Here is a 27,714-nt window from a genome sequence, read left to right on the forward strand (position 1 = left end):
TAAGCTAAAATATTTACATAACACAATATCCAACAGCTCTCTTTGATAAAATACAATTTAACACTTGAGTAATTTAAATTCACCTCAAATTGCGAGTCTGCTTTATTTCACACCTAAACGAGTGTGATGTGAATAAGTTATCAATGTTTTTACAGGTGCATGTTTAATCTTCTCTTTCTCCTATTTACTTCCTCTGATACTTCCATGAATTGTCTCAGACATGAATTAGGCCAATAGTTTCCTGTTTCTGAATATTATATGTGCTGAACAAATATTTATTAGTAAATTAGCTGTTTTAAATACATATATCTAAAGGCCATGCCAATAATTACACAACGGACCTGTCTTAGGATACAGGTTAAAGTTCATGAAACTTTGCGAAACATGTTTTTTCGGAGATGCGCAGTCCCTTTAAGTGTCCTGTAGCTGTTAATATCACATGCTCACTGAGCTCATGAATATTCGAGTTCGCCGACGTGATTGGTGAATGGAACTCTAGTCAGCGGGTGAATGAACGAATCCAGTCATGGTGAAGGTGGAGCTTATGAATATTGAGTAGGTCACATGACTTTCACTCCAGGAAGTTTGCGTTAGCGTCCTCATGAATATTAATGAGTAAGCCTTCGCGACTGTAGTGTTCGATGGCGGGATGTTTGTGATCTGAATGGCTGAGGTAGCAGATTCTTGGTTTCTAGGGTTTGATTTCAGCACGCAACAGGTAGAAACACACACACACACACACACACACACACACACACACACGCTTTTAATGAAGAGAGGTGTTTATAAATAAACATGTCAGTTTCTATCTTGAAAAAGAGACGTTGTGGAGAAATAATTGCATGATGTTTTATGATATAACGTAAGTCACTTGCAAAATGCAGTGTAGTGCCACTATACTACAGTGATTTACCATGATATACGTGATACTTGAAGTTATTTTAGTAAAATACCACGGTAATGCTATGGTAAAAACTTTAACTTAAAAAACAAGTACCATTTTTCTTTGTACTCGTTATACAAAACACATTCAGACAATTAGGTTGCACTTTATTTTACATTACAAGTACTTGCAGTGTATTACCGAAGAAAGTACTGGTTAATATTAGGTAACGTTATACATGGGTTAAGGTTATAGGTTTAGGGGGAGGTTCAGGGTTGGTATCTAGTTATTATTACCCAGTTATTGTAATAGGTAGCCTACATAGTATGTACATGAGGAACAGTAAAGTGCTACCGACAATCATCATGTTTATAAAAGAGCTCTTTAATCCACATTTAGTGTGATCTGCCCCTGAGTGTAACTGTAATCTGTGACCAACACTAGGATTAATGGCCAACCAGTGGCTTTTCAATGACCTCTGCTCTCTCTGAATCTTGAATATTTGTATTGACCCTCTGATCAGGATGAGCGATCACCTAGTGCTCAAAAAGTGTGAATTTGACAACAAAAATCATTAAATTAGTCTACATGCAATTGAATTAATAACAGCATTAAATTTGGGTTCATCATACCTTGAATACACTGAAAATAGCTTTGAATAAATCATTGGCTGAATGCATGAAAATAACTGTACATGTACATGTTTAAACTGAAGCGTAACGTCCTGATTTGGTCTTTTAAGCTGAAAGTGGTGGCGATTGATGGACAGCTTGCGGTTGTTCACCAGAGCAGTGTTCAGTTCGACATCGAGCTGCCAGAGTTCAGGTATTACAGTCACTCACTTCATGGCTTGAAAATGCTAAAATGCTGCTTATTAATATTATAGTACTTCAAATTTACTATTGTACAGGGTTCCCATGGTCCATGATTACTGGATATGGAATTATTATTATAACTCATAAAGAACAATTTATAGGCTATAAAGTTTTTTAGATAAGCATAAATACACATGCTTATATTTGATGTCAGTGATGATGTCCATTAGTTTTCCAGGCCTGGAATTCACAATTTGAATATTTCCTGATATGCTTTTTGTGTCCAGTAACACAGTTGTTTTTGTGTGTGTTTGTGCAGGACTCATGGAGGAGTTCACATGCACTCGGACCAGCTGACGGTCACGTCTCCAGTGCTCATGTGGGTGAAGGTAAAGCAGACCGATCCTCTGACACGTGACTAGAGAAGGGCTACTGTATATACTGCATCATACACGAGGACTGTGGCGGAAAACCTGTCTCACCTACTGTCATTCCTCTTGTTGTGTTGTGTGTGTGTGTGTGTGTGTGTGTGTGTGTGTGTTGGGACTGCAGGCGCTTGACGTTCTCCTGGAGAAGATGAGGAGCGCTGGGTTTGACTTCTCTCGAGTGAAGGCCGTCTCAGGCAGTGGACAGGTGACTTTTAATGGGTTATTGATGAAGTATAATATACTGTTTGATTATCTGAAATAAATCGTCCCTCACGATGATGATCAGTATTTTTTAAATGTGAATTTTCAGTGTTGATTTGGGGTGAATTTTCTCTGTATTTGAACATAGTAAAATGTGTAAAACATTTAACATTTATTAAACTGACACTCATGAAAAGAAAAGAAAACTCATGAACTTATAAACTCATGATATATATAATACAGTGATGTGAATAAGTTTTGGCACCCATGCTAAAGTTGCCTAAAAAGAGGAATAAAAAATCATCTTTTGGATATTGATCTTAATGCCTTAATTGGAAAAATGAGGAAAACTCCAACCTTTAAGGACACCAATTTTCTTTGTGAATGAATAATGTATCATAAATAAATAAATGTTTTTCCTTAAAATACAGGGTGCATAAGTCACGGCACCCCTATGTTAAATTCCCATAGAGTCAGGCAGATTTTTATTTTTAAAAGCCAGTTATTTCATGGATCCAGGATAATATGCATCCTGATAAAGTTCCCTTAAAATATCCCCACATCATCACACACTATTCACCACACCTAGAGATCGGCATGGTTTTACTTCAGTTAGCCTAATAGCTGGTTTGATTTGCATTGAAAGATGATCTTATGGAAAGTACCCCATGCCAATCTCTCGGTGTGGTGGAAGGTGTGTGATGATGTGGGGATATTTTAATCCCAAAGGCCAAGGAAACTTTATCAGGATGCATATTATCCTGGATCCATGAAATAACTGGCTTTTAAAAATAAAAATCTGCCTGACTCTATGGGAATTTAACATAGGGGTGTCCTGACTTATGCACCCTGTATTTTAAGGAAAAACATTTATTAATTTATGATACATTATTCATTCACAAAGAAAATTTGTGTCCTTAAAGGTTGGAGTTTTCCTAATTTTTGATCTTAAGGCATTAAGATCAATATCCAAAAGATGATTTTTTATTCCTCTTTTTAGGCAACTTTAGCATGGGGGTCAAAACTTATTCACATCACTGTGTATATATTATATAATCTCCGTGATCTGTGTTTCAGCAACATGGCAGTGTGTTCTGGAGGAAGGGCACGAGACAAACCCTCAATCATCTGGACCCGCAGAAACCTTTACACGTCCTGCTACAGGTGACGGTTCCCCTTCTCCTCACTGTCCTCGTGCTCAGAGTGTGTGTGTGTGTCGGGTCTAACGTCCAGCGCTTATGGTTAATACTTCACCTGATGTGTGATGACACAAGAGCTTTCAGAGATTATCTGATGTTGTGGAGCAGATCAAATGTGTGTTGAAGTGGGGAGTCAATCCACACACACATGAAGTGTTTTACAGTGGCATTGCTTATTTAGTGCTTGTGTGTGTATTAATAGCTGTCATCTCCCCATCTAGGACAACTAGACCCGATATAGTCCGATATGTCATTTTTGTCCATATAACTTGTGAGATGAATGATATTCCATGTAAGCAAAGTAAACTGTGATTAAAAATGTTTGGTTTCATTTCTTCACTCATTTCTTTATCGTATTGATGACTAATCTATTCTTGTCATTAATTTTCACTAATTGTTTTAGCCTAGCCTTGTTTTTGTATGCTATTAGACATCTTTTAAAGGCAAAATTCCTGCTGGTTGTGTGTGTGCTGTAGGACAGCTTTGCGCTGCAGGACAGTCCGGTGTGGATGGACTCGAGCACGTCAGCTGAGTGTCAGTCCCTGGAGGAGGCAGCAGGTGGCGCTCAAAGGCTGGCGGACATCACCGGCTCACGAGCGTATGAGGTGCGTTTAACCCTGACAAATCTATAATGAAAATAACATTAATAACTTAACATTCTCTGTTTTTGTCACACAGCGCTTCACTGGAAATCAGATTGCAAAGATTTATCGCTTGAAGCCGAATGAATTCAGCGAGTCGGAGGTAAAACTGATCAACTGATCAATAAAACGCTCTCTAGGATGAAATATGAAGCTGAACGTAAAACATGATTCTGTTGGAAATAAATCAACACAGGAACGAAACTTTGCTCATCAAACTACTTTAATATGAATTATGATGTGTGCGTGCGTGTGTAATTATAAAGAGATGTTTTATAAAATGTTTTTATATCTTTTATTAGTATTATTTTTTATCATTATTATATTGTTTTATTTTTTATAATGTAAATAGTCATTTTAGTTATTTTCAAGAAATTAAAAGAGCTGTGAACACATTGTTTCAGTAATAAATAAATATTGCATATATATAGAATTTATGCAAATTAAAATGTTTTATATTATTATATCTTTATCAAAAAGTTAATATAGAGTTTAAAAAAAATATTTTGTTGATAAAATATAGTTTTTTATTATATAAGTAGTCATTTTAGTTATATTCAAGCGATTAAAATAGCTGTAAACACATTGTTTCAGTAATAAATACATTGTCATTATGATTAATTCATTATGATATGTTAAATATTTCTCATGATTGATGTGTGTGTGGTGTGTGTAATTATACATAGAAGTTATGCAAATTAAAATGTTTTATATTATTATATCTTTTATTTGTTTATCAAAGAATTGTTATAGAATTTAAAATAATTATTTTGTTATATAAAAATATTGTATAAATCAACACTGTAATGAAACTTTGCTCATCAAACTACTTTAATATGAATTATGAAGTGTGCATGTGTGTGTAATTCTAATTATATATAGAATTTATGTAAATTAAAATATGTTTTTATATATTTTAAGTTTTTTTATCAAATATAATATAATTATTTTGTTGATAAAATATTGTTTTATTTTTTATTATGTAAATAGTCATTTTAGTAATATTCAAACGATTAAAGCACATTATTTCAATAATATATGATATGATAAATATTTCTCATGATTGCTGTGTGTGTAATTATATATAGAATTTATGTAAATTAAAATATGTTTTATATTATTATATCTTTTATAAGTATTTGTTTATCAAAAAATATTATAGAATTTAAAATAATTATTTTGTTATATAAAAATATTGTTTTATTTTTTATTATGTAAATAGTCGTTTTAGTAATATTCAAGCGATTAAAACACATTGTTTCAGTAATAAATAAATATTCATTATGATATGATAAATGTTTCTCATGCTTGATATATATATATGTGTGTGTGTGTGTAAAATTATAATTGTATGTAGAATTGTGTGATTTTCTGTGTGTGTCCAGAGGATATCGCTGATCAGCAGTTTCGCCTCGACGCTGTTCCTGGGCGAGTACGCGGCGATCGACTTCAGCGACGGTACGAGTGTTAAACTGTGTGTGTTTGCACTAAAAGGATTCTGGCCTCTTAGAGATTATGCATTATAAATATCTCACTGATGACTCCTGTAGAAGATGTTCCCAGTTGTGAATATAACCTGTGATCAGATGAGCATTAAAGCTGACACACACACACACACACACATGTGTTCCTCTGAAGGCTCTGGGATGAATCTGATGGACATTAGAGAGAGGCGCTGGTCTCAGGTGTGTGTGGACGCCACAGCGCCGGGGTTGGCTGAGAAGCTCGGGGATCTCGCACCGTCTACAGCGCTTCTGGTGATCAAGAGTGTTTTACTGGAGACATGTCTAACGTTGACCTCCAGTGTGTGTCAGACGTGATGAAGTGTGTGTCTTCTACAGGGCTGTGTGTCTCCGTATTACGCCGAGCGCTTCGGGTTTCCTCGGAGCTGTGCAGTGGTGGCCTTCACTGGAGATAACCCTGGTAAACCTCAGATCATGTTCAGCGAGAGACCGACCAGAACCATGAGGAGAACCTGCCTGTAGAGGGCAGCAACACACACTACACATCTCTCCACGAAACACACACAAACACACACTCACTCTCTCTCTCACACACACTCACATTTACACACTCTCTCACACATTCATATATATATTTATATATATTGTAATATAAATATATATATATATATATATAAAATATTAAACAATACTAAAAATGATATATATATATATATATATATATACACAGACTTATATATATATAGATATAATATAATAGTGTAATATATACATTATATTATACACATTATATACACTATTATATTATATCTATATATATATATAAGTCTGTGTATATATATATATTTATATTAATTAATATAAATATATATAGAATACAAATTTAATTTATAGATATATTTATACAGTGTGTATGTATGTATATATATATATATATATATTATAACTAATAAAGTAACTATTTATGTTATATCATTTATATACATTTTTATATTTTTACTAAATAGTGTGTGTATAAATGGATAAATATATATATATATAAATTGAATAATATATATTCATATTGAATGTTTGTATGTTTTAAATGAATATACATTATATTTAGAAGTATAACTTGTCGTTTGGTTGATTTATATGTATATGTGTCTTCTGAACTCGTGGTCATGATAATCTCGTGTCATTTATACTCCGCACTGAGGCGAAATAATCTTAATTAATTTTTCCCAAATGTTTTTGTCAGCCGAACCCCTTTGGGCTTAAATATGTTCCAGGAGTCCCCCTGAGATATTAATTTAATATTTCAATAATTGAACAGCACATTTACATGTTCACGGGTCTCTGACGCTGGATAATGGACACACACACACACACACACACACACACACACACACACACACACACACACACAGAAACAAATAATATAGCTCATCTTTATTTTGATTGCTTTTATTTTAACATTATTTATTTTAATTTGACATTTTGATTTTTTTAATTAATTATTAGCACATAGAAAATTACTAGTTACACAAACTTAAAAAACGTATACATTTTATTTAATTTTTTTTAAATTTTAGAAATCCATTTTTTAAAGTATAAAAAATGTAATATTAATAAATACTATAATAATATATGAATAGCACTGGAGGAGGAGATCGTTCATCAAACAGACGTGTTTCATGTGATGTGAAGTTAGTGCGCACTGACAGCATAAGTTTCATTTTTCTAGAAAGTGCTGAAATGTTTTTCCTGTTGTATTGAAATTAGAGTCCGGGATCATTTCTCTCGCGCTGCTGTTCTCCTGTTAGTGCGACGTTTCTGCTGATTTATTGAACGTTTGGTTTCTGCAAGGCCGCCAAGAATAACGCTGACCACCCGTGATTAAACTGAAGTGTTCTCTTCCTGACGTGTGTGTGTTCAGACACACACATGGAGGATTAGGGAGAAGGTTTATGTTGGATTGAAGGATGAGAAATGTCTCGTGTCGTTGCAGGGTCTCTGGCTGGGATGAGGCTTCGAGAGGGAGACCTAGCGGTGAGTGTTTTACTAATAAACTTATGAAAATACTCAACATTATTAGGCCTGAACACCAAATTTGCATTTGAGCATTTTAACACACGCTGAAATTTTGCACTTATTCACATCTGGTCACTTTTGGTCAATTACAAAACAAGAAAAATTGTTATATCTGCTTATTACTTTTGAATAATATCGTCATTGGCTTAAATTTGGGCTTAAATCTATAAAATAAAAGCAGTAATACACATTTTAGTTTGCCTATTTAAACTTTAACTGACATAAACTAACATATAAAAAATTAGTTTTTATTTTTTTTTATTTTATTTTTTTATTTTATTTCAGCTAGTTGATAAGACAAGATTTCCAAAATAACTAAAACTGAAATAAATGTAATAAAAACTTTATGGACATTAAAAAAATGACAAAAATAACCAAATTACTAAAACTTTAGCTTAAAAATAATAACAGAAAATATAAAAATACAAACTACGGTAATTACGTTTTTTTTTTTTAAATAAAATGTAGTCTCAATGATTAACTAAAACTGAAGGAAAGAAATGTAAATAGACATTTTTAAAAAATTATAAAAATGACAAAAACAACAAATTTACTAAAACATTTACTTAACTTAAAAATTAAAACACAAAATATAAAAATACAAACTAAAGATTTTTTTTTATAAAATCTCAATGATACTAAAATAACTAAAACTGAAAAAATCATACATGCATTAAAAACAAAACTAATAAAAATGACTAAAAATAACTATTTATGCTTTATATAAAATGATAACAGAAAGAAATAATGAAAAATATTAATAAAATCTCTTGATGATTCTAAAATAACTTAAACTGAAATAGAAATTTAAAAAATTAAACAGACATTTTAAAAAACAAAAAATTATAAAAATGCCAAAAACAACAAAATTACAAAAAATTACCCTATTAAAGTCAATATATGGAGAAAAGTCCTGAGTTTATGTCCTTAAGTCATATGTACGGAAGTGTATGGCATTCACATGAAAAGAAAAAATCTACTCTGTTTTTTCTGAATTAACAAGTTAATTATCTCAGAATTACGAGAGAATTTTTCATGGAAAAAAGTTTTTGTTCTGTTTTTCTGAATTAATGACTTCAGAATCCATTATCAGTAATCCATAATCAACAAATCTATAACAAATAAAGGCTTGAAATATCTCACTTTGCATGTAATGAGTCTATATAATATATTAGTTTCACCTTTTAAATTGAATTACTGAAATGAATTAACTTTTGCACAATACTTGTGTTGCACTATGTTCCGATTGTTATTAAAGCGTCATACGCCGGTATATAAAAAATTTATATCGTAACAAAAATAAACACGGTATTCGGTGTAGAGATGTGTGTGTTTGTGTGTGTTAGAGTTGTGTGTATCTGTGTGTGCTAGAGTTGTGATGTTGTGATTGTGTACAGGTCAGTTTGGGCACCAGCGATACGCTTTTCCTGTGGATCTCGGATCCCAAACCCACAGTCGAGGGCCACATCTTCTGTAACCCGGTGGACTGCAGCGCGTACATGGCTTTGATATGGTAAAACACACACACACACGCCTGATGTTTCCGTCAGACTGACAAAATAACACAATTATAATACAGTTATATATATTTTTAAGGGGTGCACAATGTAACAGCCACCGTATCGGTATCAGCCGATATATGGGCATTTCTAATGTTATCGTTATCGGCCCAGTACGAAAATGTGGCTGATTTATTAAAGCCGATAAATGATGTATTATGTCCTTCAGCTGAGACACTTCAGATGTTCAACAGGATGGTTTTCGATTGCTTGAAATATGATAGGAATCACTTAGAAAATGAAAACACAGTTCAGTGCAACACAAGTCTATCATATCGGATGCATAAAATTATAATCAGAACATCATAATTTGAGTGTTTGGGACACGGCTTTTGTTTTTGTGATCAGGCTCTCGAAAATTATTTTAAAATTTGGATTCAGGATTATCGTCCAATATATCGGTTATCGGCTTTTTAAACGCAAAGAATTATCGGTTATCGTTATCGGCCAGAAAATTCATATTAGTGCATCCCTATTTTTTCTCAAGATTTTGGGATGAAATATGACATTTCTCCGTGATGGATGATTCTGATTGTGTGTTTGATGTGTAGTTAAAATATTTGATGTGTAGTTTGAGGAATAACCTGAACACTTGCTTCACTTCAGCGCGTGAGGAACACATGTAAACACTGTTCTCTGCAGCTCTCCACTGACCTTGCTGCAGTGTGTGTATGACGTTTGAGTGTTTTTCTTTGCGTGAGAGATGTGGAGATTTACACTTTAAGCCTGAATGTATAAAAAGAGATTTGGATGTGAAATTGTTTCTGGAGTTGAAAGGAATCTAAAATTCCTAAAAGAAAGGAAGGAAAATATGTTTTGATGTAATGAAGATTGACCTCAGTCACGTCAGTCTGTCGTATTCACAGCGCTCAAAGGCAGAACGTTTTAGTTTGAAGTGTTAAATAAATGTGAAGAGCGTCACAGTCACGGGTTATCTGTGTTTCTCTTGTGTTTCAGCTTTAAAAACGGCTCTTTCACACGAGAGAGGATTCGGAATGAATGTGCTGGAGGATCATGGGAACTTTTCTCCAGCGCTTTGAGGTCCACGCCGATGGGAAACAATGGAAATTTAGGTGAATAAATATTGTTGATACCAGTGTTATTGTAGCTGACTAAAACCATTAGAAAAACACTTTTGTTACTTGTATTAAAAAAATATTATAAAATAAAATCCATCTTATTTTATTTCAGCTCGTTGCCGAAGCAAATTTCTCATTTTCAGTTTGTTTAATTTGATGTATTAAAATAACTAAAATTCCAACTCAAAAATGGATGTATATACAGATAAAAAAAAATACAAAAACACAACAAAAATGACTAAAAACAACGTAAATAAAATCAGATAACATATTTTTTTTATATTTTATTTTATTCAGCTCATTTTCCAGAGCAAAATTTCTTATTGTAATTTAGATTAACTTACTGTACTAAAATAACTAAAATTTAAACTGTAATAAAATATATATATATTTGAAAATCAATAAAAATGACAAAATTACTGAAACCATAAAGAACATTTTTGTTGTGATGAAATACAATAAATGATAACTGAAATGAATTACCTTTTTTGTACTCATTTAATAATAATAATAATAATTATAATATATATATATATATATATATATATATATATATATATATATATATAGTCATCTAAAATAAATGATATAATAATAAATAAATATATAATAATTATTATTATAATAAATATTATTATTATTATTATTACGGTAACATTAAATTGTAACCTTAATAGAAATTGAAACATTAACAGAAAGTCATTATTTTATGTAATTTTTAATAATTTGTATTTTTTAAATAATAATAAATATATATATATATATATACTGTATATATATATACTGTATATATATATATATACTTTATATATATATATACATTTTACATTTTATGTATACATTTATATATATATATATATATATAATATGTTAAATATATTTTTAAAATACATTAATAAACAGCCTCTGAATGATGCTGTGTGATTGAGCCGGTGATGTGTGTGTCAGTGATGTGGGGTCCATATGCTTCTCTCACGACCCGCCGTCTCTCGTGGGTGTTTAATCACCGCCGCCGGATGAAGCCGAGCCGTTTGTCCTTGTCCTGATCCGTGTGTGTGTTTTCAGGCATGTATTTCGATGTGATGGAGATTACGCCTCCCGCTGTCGGCGTTCACAGGTTTAATGCTGAAGGTCAAAGGGTGAGTCACGAGTGTGTGTGCTGTAAACAACACAGATTGATCTGCCCTTTTCAGCTTCATTTACTTCGGCTGAACAGGTTTGCAAATATTGCCACTGATCAGATAATTGCTTAATTTGTGCTAATTGGGTCACAGTTCAGTTCACCTGCAATAAGATGCTCATTAACCCTCCAGCAGTCGCTCCGCCTGTCAAACTTTGGTTCTGTTCTTGCTGTGCTATTTACAGTGCTTTTACTCACAGCATTTTTTTTCATGATCACATTTCTCCTTAAAATCTTTTTTTAGGGGCCCAAATACTGAAAATTGTGGAAAAAAATTGGCAGGTGCAATGATACTCAGGCGCACAGACACACATCTGACACCAGGTGGCGCTATAATAAGGCTATTTGCATGTTGGATCATAACTTTGTAACCCTAAGGTTTAGAAACATTTTTTTTTCTCCCACAGAATCCTTGAGTCAAGTCGTACAAATCATCTCTGATCTCTATTTATGTGTATTAAGATTAATTTTTAACTACTTTTAGGGTGTTGGAACTTTTATTAATTGAAGCATTGCAAAGTTATTAGTGAAATAACTAATTTGAATGACTTGACCTATAGTTGCTGAATGCATTGTTCAAACTTAACAAAAAGCCACCAATAGGGGGCGCTACAACTAAAAAAACACTTGTAGCTCTGTAACCGTATGATCGATAATGTTAAAAATTGGTATGCTGCATCTTTGGTGGACGTCCTAACACATCCTATAATATGACTCAGATATTAAAAAAATTAATTAAAAAAAAGTTTGCATGTATCAATTAATAATTTTTTTTTATTTTATCTTTTTTTTTTACATTTTATTAACTATAAATCAAATATATATTTAATATTTCTGTGATTTTGAGGTAAACAACGACCTATTCATGAAATTAATGATTCTTGAATTTTATTGTTGTGTAGAAAAGTTCTTGATGTGTTATAGGTTTTTCTGTTTCTTGGTTTCTGCTTTGTTTTAAACACCAGAACATAGATTTTCTAAAGAACTAGATAACCATTTCCTGTCTGTAAATCCTTTTTGGTCATAAGCAGAATCTGTATTTTTCCAGCATGAGTTGGTTAAAGCATCCTGAGTTTGATTGACAGCTGGCGGAGTCAGTTGAGTTCAGCTCAGTGCTCATCTGTGGGAATGTTGGCGTCAGACTCAAAGAATGCTTTATGGGAGCAGGAGCGGTCTCTGGTTACCTGAAGCCCGTCTTTGTGTCCGCTCTTGCACAGGTAGCTGCCTTTGACCGCGAGGTGGAAATCCGAGCCCTGGTTGAAGGACAGTTCTTGGCCAAACGAGTTCATGCCGAAAAGCTGGGCTACAAGATCAGTAAGTGTCTGATCTCCATCTCATGTTCTCACTGTTGTCTGCTCGTCTTGGAGTGAGTTATCTCTCTCCTGACACTGCAGTGCTGTTTCCTTTGTCAGTCATTAATAGTACCTTAACAACTGCATAGAAACATGCTAAATCCTACCTTTATTACCTTAGCAACTGCATAGCAACACCTTAGCAACCGCATGGCAACATGCTGAAACCACAACAGCAACCACACTGCAGCAATTGCATAGCAACACCCTAGACACTGCATAGAAACATGCTAAATCATACCTTTATTACCTTAGCAACTGCATAGCAACACCTTAGCAACCGTATGGCAACATGCTGAAACCACAACAGCAACCACACTGCAGCAATTGCATAGCAACGCCCTAGACACTGCATAGAAACATGCTAAATCATACCTTTATTACCTTAGCAACACCTTAGCAACCGCATGGCAACATGCTGAAACCACAACAGCAACCTCGTTGCAGCAATTGCATAGCAACACCCTAGACACTGCATAGCAACATGCTAAATCCTACCTACAGTATATTACCTTTGCAACTGCACAACAACATGTTGACCTGCAGCAGCAACCGCATAGCAACACCTTAGCAACCATATGGCATCGTGCTAAAACCCAGCTATATGTCCTTAGCAAATGCATAGGAACACCCTTGCTACCAGACAGCAAACTGTTAAAATCCACCTGTATTACCTTAGTAACTGCATAGCAACACCCTAGCAACCGCATGGCAACATGCTGAAACCACAACAGCAAGCGCGTTGCAGCAATTGCACAACAATCCTCTAGACACTAAATCCTACTTATATTACCCAACTGCACAACAACATGGTGGACCTGCAGCAGCAACCGCATAGCAACACCTTAGCAACCATATGATATCGTGCTAAAACCCAGTTATATGTCCTTAGCAACCGCATAGAAACACCCTTGCTACCAGACAGCAAACTGTCAAAACCCACCTGTATTACCTTAGCAACTGCATAGCAACACCCTAGCAACCACAATAAAATGTTAAAACTCACCTGTATAACCTTAGCAGCTGCATAGCAACACCTTGAAACCACACAACAATGTGCTAAAACCCACCTATATTACTTTAGCATCTGCAAAGCAATACCCTAGCAACCACATGGCAACGTGCTTGCTGGAACCACCTATATTATCTTCGCAACTGCTTAGCAACACCATAGCAACCACATGGCAACGTGCTTGCTAAAACCACCTACTGTATATTATCTTCGCAACTGCATAGCAACACCATAGCAACCACATGACAATGTGCTTGGTAAAGCCACCTATATTATCTTAGCAACACCCTAGCAACCACATGGTAACGTGGAAAAAAAAAACTTTACTAGCTTTTGTTGGAGTTTACACATGTTTCGTCTTTCGCTGCTGAACGAGTGTCTACAGTATTTGAGCATCTCCACGCCCATCTGCCGGCGGTTCTCATTTCTCGGCCTCTGTTGTGCGGCGGCGAGCGCGGCGCGGGTGATTATATGATGAAGCGAGACACTGGCTGCCAAGAGCTGCAGAAACAAACACGCTTTAATTAAACTCCCATCAGCCACTGAGCACGGGGAATGTCCTCCTCGCCTGATTACGGTCTGCCCCGCTCACGGCTCACTGCTAGAAGACCACCAGCGCTCCGCCAATCATCAGGGGTCACAGGCCCTGTTCATGCAGATGTGTGTTTTCACATCAATATATGATTAGTACCACTCGAGTGTCACTGACATACATAAAATAAAATTATTATACCTTTTTATTCAGTATATTAAACCATTCAAAAGTTGTTGTTTTTTTAAGAAATTGAAACTTTTATACAACAAGAAAACATTAAATTATGAGCTTTGATCACTGGAATAAATTACTTTTCCCTATATATTCACATTGAAATAATATTTCACATTTTTACCGTATTTTTGGTCAAATAAATGCAGTGATGGTGAGCGCATGAGATTTTAAACATTAAAAAAATCCTACAGACCCCAAACTGTTGATTGATAGTGTATATTATATATAAATGAAATAATTACTCTTCATGGCATCATGCATTTTTTTTAAGCATTTTATAATTGAATGTTTTTCCTGCGTTCCACCATAAATATTAGATCAAAGTGTGTGTGATCACTCATTAGGCGTCATTGATGTGTAAATGCAGACGATCATGTTTTGATGTTTGACGTTGGTGTTTTGAAGTGTACTTATCTCGCTGCTTTCACTGAGATATCTGGGTGATGTCTCGTTAGTTCACTTCAGCTAATGCATTAACTAACAATGAGCATCAGCATTAATGTGCATTTTTTAATGTTGGTGAATAAAAATGTTCATGTTAGTACTTAATAATAGCAATAACAATATTACTAAATGTTGAGAGTAATATTAACTAAGTTTAATACTTGCTGTTGAAGTTTTTTGTTTGATACAACAATAAAATATAAGATGAAAAAAGGGTGTGCTATATCTAAATTTTAAATGCATGAATAAATATATAATGCACGTCAGTAAAAGCATCTCTTCCACACGCTCAGATATCCTGAGGGTTTTACGGGACAGGAACGGTGTGTGTCGATGAGTGCCGGAGGCGTTCTGACATTCGGTGTCGCCGCGGGGCGAACTCGCTCTCGTCCGCAGGTCCGCTGTGTTCTTCTGACCAGGGTTTGACCAGAGGACATGTCTGTCAATAGTTATTAATAATGCACACGCAGGCCCTGTAGTCAACACTAACATCTCAATGAGACTGCAGACGCATGGGTGTGTTTCACTGCATGAAAACACCACATCAGACGCTTGTTGATGGAGAAACACGGCCGGCGCCGGCTCCGGATATGAGATGCATGCAGAGCGCATTTGCATTATTGATCAATAAATAACCATGTGATTCATTCTGTGTGCGTCCGTATGAGTCTCCGTCCTGAATATATATGTGCTCGTGCTTTGCGATTAATCCCTGTATGAAGGCATTGATGATGATGATGATGAAGATGGCCACACACCCTCACTGTTCACTTTGACTCATGAATGGAAATCTCTCTAAATTAGCATATCTCACTAAAATTGTGATTAATCGCAGCCAAAATAAAGGTTTCTATTAACATAATGTGTGTGTGTGCTGTGTATAATAATTTTGTATATATATATAAACACACACATGCATGTATATATTTAAGAAAAATATGTTATTACATAAATATATACATTCTTAAATATATGCATTTGTGTGTTTATATATATATATATATATATATACAAAATAATTATACACAGCACACCCACATGGCTGAAATGATTAATTCTGTAGTGTATAAAAACATATTAAAACATTTGTCAATCTTGCATATAAAAGCTGAATGTAAATTTTAAAGATCAGGATGTTAATTATAAATCCAAATGGAAGGCATTCACATTTAAATTATGTATACTTTATTGCATATTTTAGTAATATTTTTATAAGTAAGATTTTGCTTATATTCATTAGAAATATTCATGTCTTTCTTTATTGCTTTCAGGGTGTCCGCGGATCCTTTAAGGCATAATAAAACTTAATGTGAAAATAAAGCCGTAATTAGCATTAACGTGTTTTTAATCCACTTTTTGTGGATTTTTGTGGACTCACACCGCAGAGGAGATGTGGATATTATCACCGGACTAATGCAAACAAACTATACTGTATTACTGTTATTTGCATCCCCAAATAAAAATGTATTATTATTATTATTATGGTATTGTTATGGTAATGATGTGCAGGTTTAAAAATGTTATGGAAATATACCGTAATGATTGGTGTTATATTCATGTGTAGGAGTATCACAATAGATGCTGATAGACTCTGGATTACGCAGCGTGTGTGTGTGTGTGTGTGTAGCAGCACCTGTAGGTCTGAGCGTGTGCTCTTTGGAACGAGTCTCATGAATATTTAATGAATGCAAATGAGGCTGATCTTAATCATTCCGTCAGTCTTTTTATGCTGGAAGAATGCTGGGAAAAAGCCGAGCCAGAGAATGCCTGCAGTGTTGTTTGCTTATCAAACCGAGATCCACTGCACGTGCCATTTTACATATATTTACAGTGGTGTGAATAAGTGTTGGCACCAATGCTAAAGTTGCCTAAAAATAGGAATAAAAAATCATCTTTTGGATATTGATCTTAATGCCTTAATTAGAGAAATGAGGAAAACTCCAACCTTTAAGGACACCAATTTTCTTTGTGAATGAATAATGTATCATAAATAAATAAATGTTTTTCCTTAAAATACAGGGTGCATAAGTCAGGACACCCCTATGTTAAGTTCCCATAGAGTCAGGCAGATTTTTATTTTTAAAAGCCAGTTATTTCATGGATCCAGGATAATATGCATCCTGATAAAGTTCCCTTGGCCTTTGGAATTAAAATATCCCCACATCATCACACACCATTCACCACACCTAGAGATTGGCATGGGGTACTTTCCATAAGATCATCTTTCAATGCAAATCAAACCAGCTATTAGGCTAACTGAAGTAAAACCATGCCAATCTCTAGGTGTGGTTAATGGGATATTTTAATCCCAAAGGCCAAGGGAACTTTATCAGGATGCATATTATCCTGGATCCATGAAATAACTGGCTTTTAAAAATAAAAATCTGCCTGACTCTATGGGAATTTAACATAGGGGTGTCCTGACTTATGCACCCTGTATTTTAAGGAAAAACATTTATTTATTTATGATACATTATTCATTCACAAAGAAAATTGGTGTCCTTAAAGGTCGGAGTTTTCCTCATTTTTCTAATTAAGGCATTAAGATCAATATCCAAAAGATGATTTTTTATTCCTCTTTTTAGGCAACTTTAGCATGGGTGCCAACACTTATTCACACCACTGTATATATATATATATATATGTGTGTATATATATCTCCACCACTTTCTGTCTGATTATCAGCTTCATGTTCTCTATGGAGACGCAGTTTGTTGTTCCTCATGGTACTGAAATTTTACAGGTGCAATAATTTTATGGTTTGGATCTGCAGTGATTTTCCTTTTTATGTGCCGTTTTATTGCATAACATTTGTTTATATGCTTTATGCAGGCTGAATTATGCTTTAATTAGCATAACATAATGTTTTATGTCTCATTCAGCCTGTGACGGCAGTGTGAAGATGACTGATGTCTGGCACACACACACACACAGCTCTTCTGTTATGATCTGTCTGTTAATCCAGCTATTGTCACAGGCATTAAGTGTAGTTTATGATGATATATAACTATAAATCTCTCTCTTTCTCTCTGTAGTTCAGGGCACTCGAGTGCTGGCAACAGGAGGAGCGTCAGCTAACAAGGACATTTTACAGGTATTATTTTAGGATGCAACACTGATCACATGAATAGCGTAATATCCTCATTATGATGCATCTGCTCATTATGACTTGTAATGTTCATATCTGGACTCGACAGGTTCTGTCTGATGTCTTCAACGCCCCGGTTTACACCATCGACGTGCCGAACTCGGCCTGTCTGGGCTGCGCTTACAGAGCTCTGCACGGTAAACACACTTTATGCTTATAGTTCTGTCATAACACAGATCATTCTGGTCCTGTCGTCTGATTGGTCAATCCACAGAGGCCAACTAATAACCTCAGTTTACATGCCATCACTAGATCTACTCGTGGAAGTTTAATTTGCCAGATTTATATTTTATAAAATGATGCCAGTGCAAATGTCTCATTTTTATGTATTTTAAATAATATATAAATATATTGATTAATTAATTATAGTAATATACAAGTCATCATTAAATGTCATTAACATTTAGATTTTTTTAATTAACATTAATTTTGATTTAAATTTAAATGTAATATTTACATTTGAACAAAAATAGATTTAAGATTTATATGTAATAGTTTATTTCTAATTATTTTATTTTATATCTGATAGTTAAGGGATGATATACCAGATTCACATTTTATAAGATAATGCTGTATTTTAATGTATACATTTTACTATTAATGTATTGAATGTAAACGTAATTAATATTTTCATTTAAATTGTTAAATATAAATCAATATGAGATTTTACTCATTTGCATTTGCTTAAATATTTTTTGTATATAATGGAAATTGATTTATATTTATTGGTAATTATTTTCTTTTATTTATTTTTATAATTTTTTATAATTTTTATTTATTTATTTATGATGACTAATGCATGAAAAAAACACACTATTTGCAAACTATAATATACTATATGTGCATACTAATATTATATACATTCTATAATATATGATCAATTATATAATGTGTAATATATAAATATATATGATAAATGAGACATTTTAATGTTTTATTAAAAATGTATTTAGGCAAATCTGCCAAAATGATTATTATATTTATTGAAGCTTCACTGACTGGCCAGAATATGTGAATAAGTGTGTGTCCTCCAGCCGCCACGTCTCCGTCTCTCAGACGTCCCGCATCGATCTGATCGTACAGAGGAAGCTCGCTTTATCCGCTAATGATGTCTTTTGCTTCCGAGTGTGTGTGAGGGCCGAGATTCAGACACACTTCAGTCTGATCATGTTAATATGATGTGATGGAGAGGGTCGTTCAGAAGCCAGTCGCTCTTCAGTGCTTCATTACCAGAATCAAACACACAGATGAGACTTTAATCTCAGTCTGGATGATGAGGACTTCTGCTTCACACAAACAGTCATTAATAGACGTTAGACTTCACATGGAGAGCGACTTCCTTCGATGGTTTCCCGTAAATCTGAAGGATTTACACATTATTCTCATCTTTTGTTAATTGGGAGACGAGACACTCAAATTGGTTGCATCCCTTTGCTTGGGTGATATATTTGCTTACAAAACAGCTATTTTAGATGACAATTTTTTTTTTGATATTTTTGATTAAATAAATAGTCTTGGTGAGTGTTTATATATATGTATGCTATGTATGTAGTAACACATGTGCACTGCTGAAACACAGTAAAGCTGGCCAATTCCAGTATACATGCTCATTTCAGTGAATGACTCAAACTGCATGATAGTGCATGTGTGTTAAAGTGCATGTGTGTGAGTGCATGAAAGTGCATGTGTTATAGTGCATGTGTGTGTGAGTGCATGATAGTGCATGTGTGTGAGTGCATGACAGTGCATGTGTGTGAGTGCATGAGAGTGCATGTGTGTGAGTGCATGATAGTGCATGTGTGTGAGTGCATGAGAGTGCATGTGTGTGAGTGCATGAGAGTGCATGTGTGTGAGTGCATGATAGTGCATGTGTGTGAGTGCATGAGAGTGCATGTGTGTGAGTGCATGATAGTGCATGTGTGTGAGTGCATGATAGTGCATGTGTGTGAGTGCATGATAGTGCATGTGTGTGAGTGCATAATAGTGCATCTGTGTGAGTGCATGAGAGTGCATGTGTGTGTGAGTGCATGAGAGTGCATGTGTGTGTGAATGCATGACAGTGCATGTGTGTGAGTGCATGAGAGTGCATGTGTGTGAGTGCATGATAGTGCATGTGTGTGAGTGCATGAGAGTGCATGTGTGTGAGTGCATGATAGTGCATGTGTGTGAGTGCATGATAGTGCATGTGTGTGAGTGCATGAGAGTGCATGTGTGTGAGTGCATGATAGTGCATGTGTGTGAGTGCATGAGAGTGCATGTGTGTGAGTGCATGATAGTGCATGTGTGTGAGTGCATGATAGTGCATGTGTGTGAGTGCATGATAGTGCATGTGTGTGAGTGCATAATAGTGCATCTGTGTGAGTGCATGAGAGTGCATGTGTGTGTGAGTGCATGAGAGTGCATGTGTGTGTGAATGCATGAGAGTGCATGAAAGTGCATGTGTGTGTGTGTGTGAGTGCGTGATGGTGCATGTGTGTGAGTGCATGAGAGTGCATGTGTGTGGCCTGTAGTCAGCGCTGGTCTTCTGACTCCAGCCACCCGATGGACAGTCAGCGCTCGCTCACGTCAACACAAGTCTATTTTCATTGCATCTGCGCTGGATTTAATCGCCTGTGGTGATTTATGGTGTGTGTGCTCCTGTTAGAGGTGCTGCGGTGATAACGGTGTTGCTGCTGCATTTGCTGGAACAGAATAACCCAGAGCCGTCTGTAACTCCTGCAGACACATTACCACTGCCATTAGTATGATTGGCTTAATATTAATATGATTAATACACAACCTGCATGCTGCAGTCCTTGGATATGAGCCAGTCACATGAGCTATGTTTGCTTTTATTTATTTATGAAACCATTTACACATGTTTAAATGCATTTCTATTTATTTGGTTAAATGCATTGAAAATGTTGTTTTTGTTTGAATGCATTTAAATTGATGTGTTCAAATGCATTTACATTTTATTTATTTAAATTCATATAATTTTATTTGGTTAAATGCATTTAAATTAATTTATTATTGCATTTGTTTGGTTAAATGCATTGAAAATGTAATTAGTTTTAAATGCATTTATTTATTAAACATTAAAAAAATGGATTTACGTATTATAATAATATAATTAAAATAATTGTATTATAATAATTTTATTACAATTACATAATTTAAATCCATTTAATTTTAATTATGCAATTTTATATAATATAAAAAAAAATAAAAGATTCAAAGTGCATATTATGCTATATGATTGTATTCACACGATTGTGTGTTTGAAGCTTAAACATGAAACTCGAATGTGACGTGGTCTATATTGATGATGACGCAACGACTGCGAGCTGAAAGAGAAACTGCTGTAAAGCCTCATTAGTCTTTCACTCGAGATGAAGCAACCTCTGAGAAATCCTACCGTGGCATCTTTTTACACACTGACCGTCCGTCGGTGTGTGTGTGTGTGTTCAGGCCTATTATGCCGAAAGGTCAGCGATGCCGGAGCGATGCTTTGGTTCCTTATTTTGAGTCTGTTTGCCTTTGTCTATGATTTAATAAGGCAAAGCTAATATCACATGACATCATATGGACGCTGGTCTCCTGCGGATGCGGTTCACTGCATTCTCTCATAAACAAATCACTCGGTTCAATAAGCCTTTGAAATGAAGTCGCAGTATCAGGCCTTCACGGCTCCTTCTCTTTATTCTGCTCTTTTCAATCCCATAATTCACTGGACTTTGTTTCATTTGAGCATTGTGTCATGAAGACCTCGGATGAATCTTGTGGATTATCATCACAGCTAAAGGAAAAACACTGTGATGGACCTGTTCATGTCATAATCCACTGATTTGAACCGTCACACACGTTTGGGTTTATCAAGTACTTTGATTTCAGATATAAAGTGCTTTTCTTTTATATCAACCAAGTTTCCCAATGGAAAAAGTAGCGACTATTAATTGATGAGTGTGTTCAGTGACTGTGACTGTGTTCCTCAGGTCTGATGGCAGAAACAGGACAATCTTTTTCAGAGACGACCCGAAGCGCTCCAGATCCACAGCTGGCCGTGAGACCCAAACCAGGAGCTCTCGAGGTACACACACACACACATATTAACAGAGACTCGAACCAGGAGCTCTCAAGGTACACACACACACTCACACATATAAAAGGAGACCCAAACCAGGAGCTCTCGAGGTACAGTAACGGCGTCTGTTCGTCGAGTCCTGACAGGAACTCTCTGCTGTTATTCGCCAAACTGGAGTCATGTGACCTTTTCACGCTGAACTCTTCTTCATGAGTCACTGCGTCTTCATTAAATGCTTCTTTCATTAGAGGGACGGGTGTGCAGGAATGACATGCTATCCACTGCAGGGTCAGACCGGGACGAGCCCAACAGCACTGACTCCAGATCAGCACTCGGTCAACACTGTTAGAACAAAATAATGCACTCATACCGTACGTGACCGAAAACATGAGACTGATGCATTGATGTCATGTTAGCATGATGTTGATGAACAACTGTGTGTGTGTTTTTCCTCGTCAGTGTATATTATGCTAACCTGTCGTTGTGTAAATCGCCTCATTTATCAAAATGCAACTTTACGCATACGCACACCATCAGTCATTGCTTTGTATTTATTTTTTCTGAAATTGTTTATTTAATTATTTAATCAATAATTTATTGCATTTAAATGTATTTCTTGAATGCATATTCAATTACTGAAGTAATTTGTTGAAATGCATTTAAGTTTATTTAAATATTTATTATTTAATTTCATTTAGAATGTAATTTGTTGAAATGTATTTAAATAATGTATTTATTTATATATTTATTGCATTGGTAATTTATTTATTTATTACATGCATTTAAATTTATAAAATATTTTAATATGCTTATAATTATATTTGAATAATTTATTATAATTATATTATTTAAGTATTTTTATCATAATTATATTATTTAAATAATGATTAGTTCTATTTAATAATAGAGGAAGGGGAGTGAGTTTTGAGTTTTGGAAGTTAGAATATGTTAAATGGAAATTTCCATATATTTCACTTTGTTTCTGGATATTAATGTGTCAAAATACAAATATGATTTGTTATTATGAAGAGTTTATGTGATATTGGGGTACCTTCCCGATTACAGCTACGAGACTGACAGCTCTATTTAGCAAAAGGCAAATTGAACAGAAATGTCCCATCATGCTCTGAACGAGGTGACAGGATAACTCTCATTATTATGCATGAGTTCAACACCAAACATTACCATCTGTTTTTCTCTCTGAATGCTGTTGCTGAAAAGAAGATGTTGAGCAGAATGAGCATAAAATCATCCATATATGAGCTGTGTGTTATGCTTATAATACACAAGCACACACACACACTGAAACTGAAGGGGTTGTCCTGAAAAGAGAGAGAGAGAGAGACGTGCTCTTCTGTTCTGGTCAGACCAGAATGATTACTCTGTTAACATCTTTAACTTATTCATATCCAGGAACAAAGTGAAATATATGGAAATTTCCTGTCCTATGCAACATATTTTAACTTCCAAAACTTTTTTAGTCTTGCGTGTGAACTGTATGGAAGCCCTTTTCCACCACATGAAAGGAAATATGCTTTGGTAAATCATAAATATGTTATTAAAAATTGACATTATGGCACACTTAGACATGGTTAGGAGATAAAAAGTCAAAATCATGATATAAAATGTCAAAATTGTGACAAAGTTCAACTTTTCTCATAATTGATTTATTTCTTTAGTTTACTTTTTCAGTAGTATGTCATTATGATTTAGTATGTTCATTTTGACTTTTTATCGCATAAATATGACTCATAATTTGGACTTAATCTAAATCATAATTATGAAATAAAAAGTTGAAATTATGTTTGAAAAAGTCAAATTGTGGCATAGAAACTCAAAATAATAACATATAAAGTAAAAAATATATAAAAAATTCATCTTTTCTCTTTATTTTTAGTTTTTCATAATTTCTATTTTTGTCTTAATTATGACTTATGTCGCTATTTTGACTTATATTAAAAGTTGAACTTGTATTAAAAAGTTGAAAGTGTGAATAAAAAGTAAAAAATTGACATCAAAAGTAAAAAATGCCTTAATTAAACTTTTCTCATAATTTACTTTTAATCTCATAATTTCCTTTTTGTCATATATTGTCATAATTTTTATTGAAATTATGATTACGTATGTTCTATATTTGACATTTGTCAAAAAATATTGTCACTTTTTTTCTCATAGTGATGTATGTCATAAGTCATGAATAAGTATTTTTTTTACATATAATTAATACATTATAATTAATCTCATAATTTTGATTTGCCAATTATGACTTTATGGGTCATTTGAAATACCGAAAAACATTTGATGTTGTTACACATGACAACTGCGCTTTGAAATCGTAATCTACAAACATGCAGGTGTGTGAAACGGTGACGTCATGCAGGTGTGTGTGACGTACGGAGGCGTATTGCATTCACTTGAAGAAAAAAAATGTACTCTGTTTTTCTGAATTAATGAGTTAATTTTTCATGAGAAAAAAATTTTTGCTCTGTTTTTCTGAATTAATAAATTAATTTTTCATGAGAAAAAAGTTTTTGCTCTGTTTTTCTGAATTAATGAGTTAGTTTTTAATGAGAAAAAAAGTTTTTGCTCTGTTTTTCTGAATTAATGAGTTAGTTTTTAATGAGAAAAAAAGTTTTTGCTCTGTTTTTCTGAATTAATGAGTTAATTTTTCATGAGAATAAAAGTTTTTGCTCTGTTTTTCTGAATTAATGAGTTAATTTTCATGAGAAAATGTATTTTTGCTGTTTTTCCATGAAAAATTAACTCGTTAATTCAGAAAAACGGAGCAAAAACTTTTTTCTCATGAAAAATTAACTCATTAATTCAGAAAAACAGAGCAAAATTTTTTTTCTCATGAAAAATTAACTCGTTAATTCAGAAAAACCGAGCAAAAAAAAAAAAAAAAATTCCATGAAACATTAACTCGTTAATTCAGAAAAACAGAGCAAAATTTTTTTTCTCATGAAAAATTAACTCGTTAATTCAGAAAAACAGAGTACATTTTTTTTTCTTCAAATGAATGCAATACACCTCCGTACAATACGCCTCCGTAGTGACGTGTGTCGTTTCTTTATAAAGTGCCGCCGAGAGCAGAACACAGCGGCGTTGGTCGATTTCGTGGATCCGTGTGAACGGGATCGTTTTGTCTGAAAACAAAAACTTTATCCTTTCTAACACAGCGTTGTCATGTAAACACACACTTAATCTCCTGAAAATGAATTCACCAAAGCTGAGTGCGACTGAGATGGGCTTCCGTCGAGTGTGTGTAGCGTGTGTGTGTATGTGTGCCGCTGGCTTGAGGATCATGAATTACAGATATGCTTTTGATTATATTAGCATGTCATGCTCAGGGCTCGGGATTATTATAAGCGTAATAACTCGCTCTGACCTGAAGCGGCGACACCAACTTCATATTCAGATCGCCCGGGCCTCGATTATATCTCCAATATCCGCTCTGTTCCTCATTCCTGAACGAGAGCTGGAGTCGCTTTCTCTCACTTCAGTAAATGCTATAGTATAGTTAGATGAGCTGTTTAAGTCATCATGGAATGACACTGAAACCCATTATCTTCCCAAGCTGAATATTTGCAGGAAGATAGTCTAAAAATACAGCAATGTTCACTAATATCATTTAGGATTTTATTAGTAAATGTTATGAACTAAAGGTTAACACATGGCATACTTTACTAGTGCAGTTCATAAATGAAACGTCAGTGTAAAGTGTTACCCATTAACCAATAATTCATAAAAACAACTAAAGTGACATTTGATAAAAGTGCAAAATTGATGAAAGATTATGAGGAAAATTTTTTCAGAATAAAGTGACTGATGAATCATTTACAGTAATTAATTACAAGTTAATGTTGGTTTAATGCGTCTTTTGAATGTGATATTTAACAGTTTAAGTTTAAGTTTAAAGCTTTATTAATCCACGTGGGGCAATTAGTTTGAACTCACATGGTGCCTCACATGAAAACACTTAGCACATACATTCAATACATAATAAAAAAAAATATATATATATATGTATATATATATATATATATATACATATATACACACACATACATATATATATATATATGAAGAGTTCAGATGCAAAAGCCTCTAAATGCCATTTGAAATTTTCTTCTTTAATGATGATTTTGATCAAGCTTGTATATTTAAGTTCAGTAATTTCACTTATATGACAATGATAATTACCTTATTTATTGTTATTTAAGTGAAATTACTGAACTTAAATATACAAGTTTGATAAAAATCATCATTAAAGAAGAAAATTTCAAATGGCACTTAGAGGCTTTTATATACACACACACATATAAACACACACACACACACACACACACACACACACACACATATATATATATATATTTATATACATAAATAAATAAGTAAAAACATCACCTAAGTTTATTACATAATCATATTGCTTCAGGCACAAAGGTAAATTTGTAGTGATTTGTAGAGCATTTAATTGCCCTTAAACGTCGTCCAAGTGGCATCCATTTTATTCGGGTGAATTATTGTGAAAACCTGCAGCTTTTCTTTATGTATTATTATTATTATTATTATTATTATGTTGAGTTGTATCTTTTTAAGTGCATCTGATAGTTTGTGCTGTGTCTCTTCAAACAATCACGCCTGATCAATGTTCAGGTTTTTTAATGCACACTTCTGTACGGTGTGTGTGACGTGTGTGTTTTCTGTGTTTGCAGATGTATGCGCCGCTGCTGCTCAGATACACTGCGCTGGAAGATCAACTTCTCAAACACTCTCATTAATACACCACATCTATTACTCTCAACACACTTCATTATACAACTATTACAACTCGAATTATTTCATTAGTTGCATGATAAATGAAGGACGCCAGACTATTAAAATAATAATGTAATGACTAATGTGTTGTAGTAATGCATTAACACTTTAACTACACATGACTGTGTCAAATAAACGTCTCTGGCAACATTTAAAGGTGAGAGAAATCATGAGAAGCGCTTTATACAATACAGTGTTCACCGGAGAATAACAACACTGACGGGATTTCATCTGAAGAAGACTATCGTGTCATGATCACATGTTCTGTGTGAGGTTGTCCATGTGTGTTTGGGTGGATTTATCACTCACACTCACACCAGATGTTGTTATTACGGTGAACTTTGCTCATGTTACAATGTTAATGTCATTTTCTTTCAGTTTTGATTAATATTCTCATCAGTTTCATATTGTGTATTTCTAGATATATGAAATCTGAAGATCGCTGAAGAATGAAGTTAAAGCTAACGTGTAAGTGTGTGTGTGTGTGTGTGTTTTAGTTTCAGGTTGATTCTGGGCTTTTGAAGCTCCAGATGATCATGTGATGTCTGTGGATTTAACGAATGAAAAGTGTGTTACATGAA

The 27,714-nt window shown here is 34.1% G+C and overlaps 1 protein-coding gene across 1 annotated transcript; it reads left to right on the top strand.

The window, feature by feature from the left end:
• The first annotated feature begins 585 nt into the window (after positions 1–585).
• On the top strand, positions 586–27,714 carry xylb (xylulokinase homolog (H. influenzae)). Its single transcript, XM_039684529.2, has 19 exons — positions 586–718; positions 1,626–1,708; positions 2,018–2,087; positions 2,251–2,331; positions 3,405–3,491; positions 4,003–4,131; positions 4,205–4,270; positions 5,553–5,625; positions 5,806–5,924; positions 6,009–6,090; positions 7,621–7,661; positions 9,101–9,216; positions 10,220–10,335; positions 11,407–11,480; positions 12,739–12,835; positions 18,134–18,192; positions 18,296–18,383; positions 22,221–22,315; positions 27,031–27,714. The coding sequence occupies exons 1-19, from the start codon at positions 665–667 to the stop codon at positions 27,094–27,096; spliced, it is 1,596 nt and encodes a 531-aa protein (XP_039540463.2). The 5' UTR covers positions 586–664; the 3' UTR covers positions 27,097–27,714.

The sequence above is a fragment of the Pimephales promelas genome, chromosome 22 (genome assembly GCF_988280905.1).
Source record: "Pimephales promelas chromosome 22, fPimPro1.hap1.1, whole genome shotgun sequence".
NCBI classification, from domain to species: Eukaryota; Metazoa; Chordata; class Actinopteri; order Cypriniformes; family Leuciscidae; genus Pimephales; species Pimephales promelas.

Bases quoted from the DNA above. Each gene is read 5' to 3' on its own strand.
- xylb (XM_039684529.2), top strand. From the start codon at position 665: ATGGCTGAGGTAGCAGATTCTTGGTTTCTAGGGTTTGATTTCAGCACG. The intron at 1,709-2,017 runs GTATTACAGTCA...GTGTTTGTGCAG, and splicing joins ATCGAGCTGCCAGAGTTCAG to GACTCATGGAGGAGTTCACA. The intron at 18,384-22,220 runs GTAAACACACTT...TGTGTTCCTCAG, and splicing joins CGCTTACAGAGCTCTGCACG to GTCTGATGGCAGAAACAGGA.